The sequence below is a fragment of the Phaenicophaeus curvirostris genome, chromosome 9, assembly GCF_032191515.1.
Source record: "Phaenicophaeus curvirostris isolate KB17595 chromosome 9, BPBGC_Pcur_1.0, whole genome shotgun sequence".
Classification (NCBI taxonomy): domain Eukaryota; kingdom Metazoa; phylum Chordata; class Aves; order Cuculiformes; family Cuculidae; genus Phaenicophaeus; species Phaenicophaeus curvirostris.
The window spans coordinates 13,730,313-13,742,964 of NC_091400.1; the positions used below are offsets into that span (position 1 = coordinate 13,730,313).

The 12,652-nt window shown below is 32.9% G+C and overlaps 1 protein-coding gene across 1 annotated transcript in view; it reads left to right on the forward strand.

The window, feature by feature from the left end:
- ADGRA1 (adhesion G protein-coupled receptor A1) overlaps positions 1–12,652 on the forward strand; it is a 262,352-nt gene that overhangs the window by 143,075 nt on the left and 106,625 nt on the right. Inside the window, exon 12 of the mRNA XM_069863854.1 lies at positions 502–717. Within this exon, the coding sequence (XP_069719955.1) occupies positions 502–717 (216 nt within the window). The remainder of the gene's footprint in view (positions 1–501; positions 718–12,652) is intronic.

Consider the following 12,652-nt stretch of genomic DNA (forward strand, 5'->3'; position numbering starts at 1 on the left):
AGGCCAAAGACCTGTCATGAGGTGTTTCACTGAACCATATAATCCTGTTCAATATTCTGTGATCTATAAAAAACCAATCCATCCACCAAATAGCTAAGCTATCTTTCTGTTTAATTTCTGAGGTACAAAGTGCATCCTTCTTATTTTTTTTAATTCCTTCTACTGCTGTTGCTAATTCACTTTATATTGCTTTAAATAAAGATTGGCTCTGTTGAAGCTGATAATAACACAATTGCAGAACTGGTATATTAATAACTGAAATAAATGATATGAACTGATATATTCCTAAAAAGGATTCAAGAAATCCCTGGATGCAGTCATTGAATTCTAGATCAGTTTTTAAAATAATTTCTGTTTTCTTTCTTACCCTACAAATATGTATGGAAATGTGTGCATGCATGATCCTTTACAAAATATATATAATAAATACATAATGCACATATAATAATGCAATTACGCTTTATGAGTTAGCAACACATCTGCTTCTCAATGTTCTCACAGGTATCTCATAATATTGCTCTGGAGGCCTTTATGATCAAGCCATCTAGTTTCACAGGAATGACTTGCACTGCCTTCCAGAAAATATCTGCAAATTCTGACAAGCCCATGGTTTACGATTTGGGAAGCTGGGAAGCAAATCACCATCCTGATCAACATCTGAATTTCAAGTGCAACACTGGCAATCTGAATGGTTCCTTGGTGACTTCTTCTACCAGGGTAAGTCTGTACAATCATAAATATAACCATTTCAGTGTGTTTTCAATAGAAAACATCTTTAAGCAGAATAGTGATTTGGAAAATATATATTTCATGTGTTGTTAGCATTGCAAACTGGCTAACAATTTCAGCATGTAAGTGGCCTTAAACTGGTGTAGTGAATTTTATTGTGCTAATGGAAATCCCCTTAATATAATCAGGTGTAATGCAGGATATTAACAGAAAGAAGGAAATGTCTTGTTCCTTCTGTCTCTGGATCCAGTTCTGCAAACTTTTCTATATGTTAGTAATCTCTTTAGAATATTTGTTTTAGTGAGGTGCTCTCAGGGTATTTTACATTGCAAAAAAATGTATTTTTTAGGGAAATTATCTTTACTTCCACAAAATAATGTTGTATTGTCTTTCTTCTGAACTTTATATGGCGGGACAGTGTTACATTGGATTTTTTGAGCACTTGCTGAAGAAAAACAATAATAAATAAGCCTTTTAATAGAATGCACTATTATTATCAAATAATGAAATGGAACAATTGAATTTTGATCTAGCAGGAAATAGAATTTTGCATTTGACTGAGCCGTGTTATTAAATTTAAGTATTACAGAGTTGAATTTTTGTTATTCTTCAGCTGAATCTCAGTTTAATAGGCTTATTTCTTGAAAAAAATTACTATGGCATAATGATACTTTTCTGCAGAATATTACTATTTTACTGAACTTTGAAAGTATTTTGATTGAAGTTATTTTCTCTTTGGTTTATTTTAATCTTCTGTATGGACTATGTAGTCAGTGAAATGGTAGATTTTGCTATCAGGATCTTCTGGTAAAAAGGAGTTATCTTGATAATGGAAGAACAGGTTAGATTAAACTTACTCAATTGTGCTATGCAAAGTCCAGGAAAAGAAACTTTGTGTTGGAGGTAGAAGTTCCCTGGTTTAGTTACCAATCTTTAATCACTATATTTTAAAGTAATTTCATTATTAGATATGACTCTTTGGAACTTCATCTTAGATACTGAGATTATTCTTACACTCTTCCTCTATTTAGCATGGAATTAGTCATAAAGAAGAAAAAAACCCAATGAAAATCACTAAGTAGAAATGGTAAATATAAATATAATTTACTTTTAATAAAAATGTGAAAAGTTGTCCTTAAAAAACTTATTAAAAGAGAATGCTTCTATGTTTTTGTACTAAAAATGATAGCCCTCTTCAAATGTATAATATTGTAAATCGTCTGCTCACTAAGCTTACACGTTTGTTTATGCCATCTGTCTGTTGCTAATGAATTGCACTAATAAATTTAAAAGTGAATACTCATGAAGCAACTTGTGGGTAGGTGATGGGATAAGACTGAAACAGACGATCACAAACTATCTTACTAGTACAATTAAAGCTTTTGCAGTTTACCCAGATATTTCCTGGCAATGGTAGAAAATTGATACAAATTTAGTCAGTGGTTGTCTGTACATAATTTAACCTGATCTGGTTATTATGGGATAGAGAGCCCCCAAGAGAGGAAGAAATATTAAAGATTTAAATAATTAAGTAAAAGAAAACATTTAAAAATAATAAACTGAAAATTAAATAATTTAAAAGGCACTGAAAGTGATCCACCATTCAGAGAACTTCCCAAGGTAACTGTTAAAATATTCTTTATCCACTAAAGTTTTAAATATGTGGTAGGTATTTTACAGACTAACTATAACCTACAGCAAAATTATTGCAATTTGATACACAATCTTTTATCTTTAAATCTAATTCTGACTCTGTAACCAGTAGCCAGTCTGAAAGACAGCAAAGAATCACTTATCAATATTGCAGATCAAAAGGATCTTCTGATGGTATTTAGACGCAGATGCCTTTTCTTAGACCCTTTTGTGCTGTTAGTAGGGAGCTTTTTGTGGACTCTGCTGGGTGAGGAAAATGATTCAGATATATCTCCCAAGTTTTTTATACGTTCATACACAGTGGTTGTTTTCATCTCTCTTTAAGTAGACATAAGGGAATCTTCCCAGCCTGAGTCTCGAGTCTGAGATCTTGTCTCAGGGATGCTCCCGAGGCACAATTCTGTGAGAACAGCTTGTAGAATTTTAGTGCCATTAAATCTGGTTCCTTGCTTTCAACCTAATCTCTGTTCCAGCCTGATCCTGTAATTACAAAGTACATTGAACTCTTCCTCTGGCTCCGTAGAATTACTTAAACATAAAATGAATATTTAAATCTCCTATCATAATCAAATGTGTGGTTTATAGGGGACTGTATATTCAGTATTCATGCTTGGACTTTAAGGGAAATATTTTCATGATTCACAGTTTCATTGTCATTGAAAACACTTGTCAAATGAAAGAAACCTCTTTTCCTGTCTAATTATTCTTCTTACACAATAATGAATTAGCAAGTTAAGATTCAGACTTTCAATAATCTATATTTTCACATGTAATCCCTGATTTATGAAATTTGGATTTTTCATAATTCCTCAATCCTATTAATTTCTCATATGCTGTGAGCCAGACTGACCTTTTGATTTGTCAGGTTGTATTACAGGTGATGTCTGTGTGACTAAATGTTAAAAGTTTAATTTGTACAATGACTGGTATTAGACATGCTAACCACAAATATATTATAAATTGCTTTGACAAAATCATATGATGACCTGCTTATGCCACTTTGAGGTACTATACATTTTAGAAATACTATTGTCTCAAATACTTACAGGAAAATATAAAGCTAATATTTAAGAAAAAAATTCGTCTTGCATAAAATAAGTTTTGTATGTCAAACCATAAAAATAATATATAAGTAATAGTAAATTCATATGTAAAAGCTAACAGCAATGCTGAAGGGAGTTTAATGCAAAGATTTCCACCAAGAAGTCACAAAGCATATGGGGTAAGATAAAACACAGTGTTAAAAATCCAAAGAAGAATTCTGAAGGGGAATATTTGAAGATGCAGAAAATAAGTATGTGCCTTGTAATAAAAGTCCTTTTCCTACAATCCATTATATGTGAAATGTTTAGAATCTCTATAGATAATTAATTATATCAATTTGAAGCTACTTGGGAGATTCTGCCATAATTAAATCTCTCATTAATGAAAAACGTAATACTTATATAAATAATAATTATAATTTGCACCGGAATTGTCAAAGCCAGAGTGTAAGACAAATAGTTACCCAGCTATATATTCCAAAATGTTTTCTAAACTATTTCTGTGAAAACTATTAGTTTTCACTAAGATTTGAGCAATATCTTGTCCTTTTTCAGTGAAACAAAAGCAACAACAGCATGTAGTGCTTAGGGACATGGTTTAGTAGTGGAATTCACCCTGTTAGGTTATTGTTGGACTTAATGACAAAGATTTCTGTGTTTCTGTGATTTAAAAACTCCTCTTCTAGCTCTTTAGATCATACATTTTCATTAACAGGGACTTTCCTATTGCACTGGCAATTTGTAATGGAATGTATATTCCAATCACCTGTGAACCTAGTTATGGGAAGTGTTTTCAGTTAAGCATATGCTTATTGTAACTTCATTGAGTTGTTTGTCCATTTAAGAGACATTTTGCCATGCTCAGAATGCACGTGTACAGAATTTTTTAAGGCGATAAGGTCAGTTAAAGAAATCTAGAATTCAAAGTAACGTATAGAATATAGTAGAAAATGAAAATGCTTCCTGTAGTTTGCAAGAAAGTTGGCGGGTTTTGATTAATTTTTCTGGTTCAGTCTACCAGACTAAATATTCCCCTGTCCAGATCTTCTCTCATTCACTTCTACATTAAAAAATTGCACAAATGTTTTTCACACTCCTGTTGAGAAGATTCACACTGAAATGTTCTATAACCACATTCTCCATATTAGCAAATTAGCAGTCAACATACCAAATAAAATGCTGCAGTACTACAGTGTGCCATGGTATATCATTAGGGTAATTTTGTTGGGTTTTTTTCTAGAATGTAGTAACTAGTAAGCTGATAGACATCATAACTGAACCATGAATTATGTTGGCATCATTTCCATTATGATTTGCTTTAATTTCCCAGCTCTCATTGCTTCTTAGAGAGTATTACAGTACTCTCCTCATCAAATATGACGAACTTAGAGTGTGTCTGTACCATACAGATTAGTACAAGATTATAATTTTCTTTTTTCTGTATCTGTAGATTTTACAGCTGCAGAAAACATGCAATAAAAAAAACACTGGCAAGCAGGACACAAGCAAACAAAAGTTAGTTTCTCAGTTTTGTATGTATGACATAATATCAGAGTTTATTTTGGTTTCAAAATATTTTTTCCCCCAGGTATTGCAAAATATGTCATGATTAAGCAAAACCAGACAAGACAAACTGCCCCTCTCTTTTTCCAGAATGCTTAAATCACATATGTGTATATTTATACCTCTTACTACTTCTCCTTCTCAAACAATGTCTTTATGTATTTATGCCTACTATGACACCTTCAACATCTGTAGTTTGGTATTCTGTGTTCAATATACCTTCTTTTCTGTGCACATGCTTCTGTGGTCTTTTATGACATGAATGGCTATCCTGCTCTTGCAGGTCTTTCTGAATACTGAAAAAATATAACAGTGGCAAAATACTATTCATGCACTTGTGACAAATGTCAATTATGTTAGGCATACAGGAAGTTTTCTACAATTCTTATGCTTGTTTAACATATGTTTTAACATATAAAAATTAATATGCAGTAGGTTTTTTGAAAGTAAGAAAAGTTTATTGACTCACTTCTTTCTGTTTCAGAGGTGCTTAGAAAAAAACTCTAAAATGTCTAATTACAAGCTTGTATCCCTTCTTTTTTTAACATGTCCTTTGCCACTTCTCTTTTAGCAGATTAAAAGCTCATTCTGCAAACAGCATCAGCCACCTGGAAGTGCTTTCTGTATTTCATTGTTTATGGTATTGGTGTTTCAGAAACATATATTATGTTTAAAACTTAAAGCTATTTAACTGTTTCTCTTTAATGCTATGTACAGTTGGAACTTCTAATTTAAGTACGTATGAAAAAGTCAAAAGAAATCTGAATAGCTCAAAGGGAATAAATACAAGAACAAAAGGACTGTGAAAATTACCAACTTGTATTAGATATAAAGTTCTGTTATTTAAACTCACATTTGCTTTCTTGTGAAGTAAGCTTCTCTTCCAGGACAGGCATGAATCATATTGATTTTATGTATGCTGTCTATAGATATCAGAGAGGTATGCTGTCACACTTTCTCATCCACAATAGCAGGGTTCACCACTGTTTTCTTCTGGTTTTCTGTACCATTGCTCTTTTTACAGAAAAGTTCTCTTTGGGATTTCCCAAAGGGCATTGTAAGATTATTTCCTTCTTATAAAATATCAGGCGCTTTCATGTGCATTCTGCCATTAAATACTAGTTTGTGCTCTAATTAAGATAAATGTCATAACAAAAATGCATTGACACCATAACAGTTAATAACACAGTACATTAGTTGCTAGAACATATTTTAAGTTAACTTAATGGTACAAAGGTAATAATGAACAAGTAGACTACTGATCACTAGTTAAATTTCTGGTTCTGCATTGACATTTGAGGAACTACACCCCAACTCGAATTTTCTTACTATACTAATAATCAACTTCTTACATTTTTTTTATAGATCTCTAAATAAGTTGAATATTTTTAACTACTCTTTCCTAAAGTCTTCTTTCTCATGCCTATTTTATTCTCACTGAAGAAGACTCATGCCATCTAACAGAACATATTTCAACATCAAATAACTAATTATATATTGTTTCTCAAACCCCTTCTTACTGTTTTTTTTTTATAGCTAAGTGATTGTTACCTATTTTTGCTTTTACTGTAGGCATTTCCAATTTCTAAATGGATAACTTTAGTAACCACAGAATTATGTTTAAAAGGTTGAGGCTTTTTTCTGGGTTTTTTTTTTTTTTGATTCATTTTGGCTTGTGTAGGACCACAAATATTTTAATGAAGACAAAGACTTAACTAAAACAGATTGCTTTAATGATTAGCAGGTGATATGGCTGGATATTTTTTTCCTGGATGGGGGTTCTTCTAGAAACTCTAATTGTTTCCTGACTTTTCAGTCTCCAGCTGTGTGTGGTAATCAGTGGCAACTGGCCAGTTAGAAAGAGATGAGGAGGTTCCTTTTCAAGGATTCAGGCTGTTCTTGTGGCATAAGAGTGCTTACTGAAAGGTATAGTCTTTTTCTTTACAAAATCGGTAGTGTTGTCTGGAGCTCCGCTTAAGGACATAATCTGCTTAGGGAAAATGAAGCTGTTTATGAGGTCACGTATCAAAGATTTTTTGAGTGGTTTTTGGTTTTGTGAAAGTAGAGAAGTTTGTGTAATTTTCTGTGTGGTAGTTAGGACCTGAATTTTGTGTTATGGGAGTTTTCCAGAGACAAGCGGGTTTAAAAGGTTCAATATTTCTTTATTTCATTGACTATTATTAATTCCTGGAACTTGAGAGATGTTCTGTGTTATGGCAAATCCAGAAGTACTTAGCATATTCTTACGTGTAAAGCTAAGAATAGATGTAAAATTCTATGAAGTAAAAAAATTTCTTGCAGTAGTTGTTGATGTATTTCAGTTATATTCATTAAAAATACATAGACAAAATAATTGCGCAAGATTTTTTAGTTATCGTTTTAAAAACTAAGGTGAAGTTCTCACATTGTCTGCTATATTAAAAGAATAGTAAATTTGTTTGTGTCTAAGAGCACACATGTATATACACCTGCATGTATATAAATAAATTTGTTACGGATGTTTTAAGAAAGTTTCATGATTTTGGGGACTGGAGTCCTGGTTTCTGTCTGAATTGGGTCAGCAACAGTTCTTCTGGATGGAGTAGTGACTGTCTACCAAAAAAAAAAATACAAAGGGAAAATTAAACAGAAAACAGTGAGGGAAGGGGAGAGGAAAAATAGTAAACTTGGAATGAGTTTACTGGGCTTATAGTCCTCATGAGATAATTCTCTGCTCCATTGGAATGTCAGTTGTTGGAGGTTGTGGGAAGAGGGACATGTTTGGTGATGGAGTAGAGGAGAGATACTTAGCTGTTGAAAAAAACCCAACAAGCAAAGAAACAAAACTTTACTACAATACTTGTGTTGTTAGGTGAGTTTACCAAGACCATAATTCTTATCTGCCATTTTAGACTGAATGCCAGGTGTTATGTTCTTAAAATAACATATAACAGTGCATCTGTCCCACTGGGCATCTCACAAAGATGTGTGTAGTATTTCTTGAGCCCATCTCGAAGAGAAATGGATTTTTAACTAAGTAAATATTGATATGCTGATTCATGTTTGTACTGGGAACTCTTCCTGAATTATTGATTTATGTATGGTTGGCATAATATATATTGAATATATCAAGGAAAGTTTGTAAATTAGTTGAACTGTTATTTAATACAGTACATGCAGACATGAAAAGTACACATGTAATCATAGCCAAACTTCCTGACTGTAAGCTATAAAAATCACATCTTCAAAATTCCATAGTTCTACTAAGAATTAACTCATTATTCTAAATTATTGTTACTGTACTCCCAATTTGTCATTGAAGGTTTTACAGGTGTTAATTAAGTTTCCAAATCATCAATGAAGGAACTTATTGGTTTTAATGTCAGATTAATTTTTGAATGAAGAACTTACGCTCTGTTTTACTGAGAAAGGAGTTTGAAATAGATATTCATTGTATGTCTTTGTGCATGGATAATCATTCTAAGTGAAGTTAATTTGCTTGACGATCATTTTTTAGAGAATGAAACTCATACACAGCTTTGCTTTTTTTTCTGAGAGAACTTCATGAACAGACTATTAGATTTCCTTAATTAACTTTAGAAAAACAAATGGTTTTAAATGACTCTTCCTTCAGGTCATCTACCACTTTCTTCTATTGGTATCTATGAGTTACTGAAAAGTAATTTAAAAAACATACTAATCACAATTCAGAATTGTACTTATGATAGCTAGAAAGATTCAATACTTCAGTGAGAAACTTGAATCTAATGTTTTTTCAAATGTTAGTGAAAAGTGATACAAGCAGAGCCATAAAGGGTCCATCCAAAGCTCAATTTAGCCTTGTTTTGTGTTTCCAGTAAAAGTCTAATAGGCTAGATGCTATGGGAGAAAAGTATTTAAATAAAATGAAATGTAGCGGTACTTCTCTTTTCTAACCACCTTTGTAGACCTTATGGATTTCCTAAATGATAGACAGTATCCAGAAGATTGTCAATACAGGAAATTTGATTCCCTGTTTGGAGAAAAAAATTGACCTGAAGTTCTGAGACTTCAAATCCATCTTAACAAATTAGGTCTTACAGAACCACACTTGTTTCTATTTATTCACTAAATTGTATTATGTATGTTCTTAGATGTAGAAATAGGTCTCTTTCTTAATGTACCATGAATGCAAATGTAGAAACCTGACGACAGGAGTGAGGGTGATTCTTTAAAAGCCTACATCTGTTAATGTCCTCTCTATGTGCATGCAAATGTATATTCATATGCTATCAAACTGCAGTCCTGGAGGTTTTCTGCCATTAATACTTATACGAATTTTTTTCATACATCCTGTGGTACTATTTAACAGAATTAAAAAAAAAAATGTTGGCAAATTGTTTTAGTTCAAAACAGGCTGGAGGCTATGAATTATGGATAGACAAGATAACGCTGAATTGTATTCTTTTCCTGAATTTAGGTTAAAGCCCCTCAGGCCAAAAGTCTGATGAACCAGAATTGAAAAAACACAATGGCTTATTCAATATGTACAGGTCATGCTGTAAATGTAACAGCTGCATAGTATATGCTTCACTGACCAGCATATGCTGCTACTCGGAAAGAAAAAGAATAAGCTTAGAACTTGATGCTTTAAAGAAAAAAAGATTCACATCTCTGTACCATTGTGTTACAGAAAGCCTCCTCTATTTCATATGCTTCCTTTGATCAGTACTGTGTAAAGTGTCTAACAGAAACTCTTACAAAATATAGTCTATCAAAGTTGAGTATAATTATCAGACTCATTGACCTGGACTTACTTACAACTATGTTGTATTTCTTTAGCCCTTATCACTCAACTTCTGATGATAGCAGTCATCTGCAGAAATGCCACAGAACATCAATATACTATGTAAGTGGTACTGATCATTTAAATGTGCACATTCTTAATCTCCACATAATATAGGATTATATATACATTCTGAACTATTTTATTAACAGCTCCTGTTAACCAGCACAATGGGTTTCAAGTCTCTGTGGGATTTCAGTGTACTTGATTGATTTGGCATCTCAATTTTCATCCTTTTCAAAAATTTCGGTTTAAGTGAAGTCTGCAATAAGTAAATATCTAATGGGAGCGTATGTCAGAATGTATGTGAAATAATGTGTATCTTACCCTTAGAGTTTAGCTTAATTCTGTCAAATAAAAAATAAAATCAAATGGCAGAATCAAGTTTCAGCAGTATGTTTTCGTCCACTGTGCAATTGTCAGAGTTTCTTTAAGGAAGGGACTTTCAAAGAGGATCAAACTCACTGGTTACCCTTTGTTACAGTGGTTCTTGATGTTTTATTTGTTGGGGATTCATTGAAGTGTGGATCATTGCTCTGGATGTAACTGAAAACCAGCAATGTATGTTAAAATCTATTGATAGTTGACTATCTGAAATAAATTCTTAGAAAACCTGCTGCGATACTGTGGGCCTGATTTGCCTTGTATAATACCAATGAAATCACTGCACTGAAAAAGGAGTCTGTGTTTATTTTGGCTAATGATCTGTGAATTCCTGGAAATATCTTACCCAGTTTATTATCACTTCAGAAAAAAAAAAAAAAACAAACAAAAACCCAACAACAACAAATTTAAAAAAAAAAAACTCCTGCGGAGGAGGGACTTTTCACAAGGGCATGGAGTGATAGGACTCAAGGGGGAATTGTTTCATATTGGAGGGAAGGAGATTTAGACTAGACATTAGGAAGAAATTCTTCATGGTGAGGGTTGTGAGGCACTTGCACAGGTTGCCCAGGGAAGGTGTGGATGTCCCCTCCTTGGAAGTGCTCAAGGCCAGGTTGGACAGGGTCTTGAGCAGCCTGGTCTAGTGGGAAATGTTCCTGCCCACGGCTGGAGTGTTGGAACTAGATGATCTCTAAGGTCCAATGCAAACAATTCTGTGATGTTCTTTACAGTATGCCTTCCATTTGCAGGAACTTGCATACAGTTGATATGATCTACAGTGTATTTGTTAATTTCTCTGTATCCTTGAAAGTAGTATGATACTAAAAATGACTGGCTTTATATTTCAGTCTGAATAATGGAAATATTTAATTATTACTAGGATCTAAGAATAAACTTCCTTTAAAATTAAATGGGTCTTCTGCAACTGGGCTATGGGTAGGAGAATCAAAAAATAAAATATAGCTTCTGTAGGCAAAATGTGCAGATGTGTCATGTGAAGTTGTTATATAACCAGAAGAGTCAGGGAGGAGATGTTTATTCAGCTCAGTGAACAAGTACCAGAGTGAGGTTCACAACTTTAGGACGCTAAATTAAACATTAGTGCAAGAAGGGAACAGGCTACAGATTTCATGTACAGCAACAGTGATGTCTTCACACAACTATGAAGAAGGGAAAAGTGTAGGAAAACTTTTCTAGCCTTACAATTCGTAACTCTTTCTCTCATGTTGTGCCTTAGTTTTGCTAGTCTTGTGCCATTGTGAAAGCATACTGCACTGATTTGTGAAGAAGAAATAATGGTACCAACTCCATTTTACTTAACAGTTGAAAGGGCTTGAGAAAGCCTAAGCCTATGTCCTCTGTAGGTTTTAATATGTATATATTGAAATAATGTGTCAAAATGTTAATTTTTAGTGATTTTTAATGTATTAAGTTCTGAGTTGTTGGAGAGATTATTTTAGAAATATGTTCCTAGGTGCTTTATATATCATTTCTTCATTTGTCTTTGTAAGCGGTTTGTCTACATGCAGGCTCTCGGGAAAAATAATATGAATGAATTTTTTAAGTATTGAAGTGAATCTCTAAGTAGGCACCCATATCCAGAATAACAGTAGTTTTAATTAAGTTCAGTTAAACTGAATTAATCTGAAATTAATTCAGCTAAGTTAAATTAAGAGCAATTAGCTATGAAGGAAAGTATCAATAGAAACGTCTAAGCACAGTTTATTCATTTACTTTAAATTAAGACTTTAAATAACTTGGTCTAGCTTTCCTTGATCATCCATTGCACACACTCACAACACAAATAAACTCTTCAGATTTTCCAAAAAAAGTGCAAGAGGGTCATTCTGTAACATTTCTGCTATGTAGAACAGCTTTGTCTTTGCTTAATCAGTCTTAAAAAAATATATTTTTCCGCTCCCTTTTTCTCCATTTCACCTTGTTATTGCATTCTTTTTGAGTGTTTTCTTCTGTTAAGCCATGCAAGAGGACTGATTGACCTTTCATTATCCCAGTAAGAAATAAGGTAGGTCATTTTAACTGCGGAACTACATACTGAAAAATGCTGTACACTTTTTATCACATGGCATTGCTGTAGCTCTTAAAGCTGTGATCAAATAGCAGATCAAATAGACGTTTGCAAAAAGCAGTGTTCAGCAATCACTGGGAAGGTTTCAGAGCTGAAATGTATGCTCAGGTGATTTACTTGACCATGAAATCTTTGAGATGTTTTTATCAACAGTTTCATACTGTTACATAATAGTAGGTTCTTAGTAATTATGTTACTCCCTTGCACCCTTAAACAAAAAAAAAATTTAAAATAAAAAAATTAAAATGAAAGGTTAGAAGAAATTATTCATGTATTTTTTACAATCTTTAAACAACAATAAAATGAAAATGCAGTAAATATAAATTTATATAATCACAGAATTGGTTAGATTGGGTCACCAAGTCTAATTGGAAACCTAACACTGCC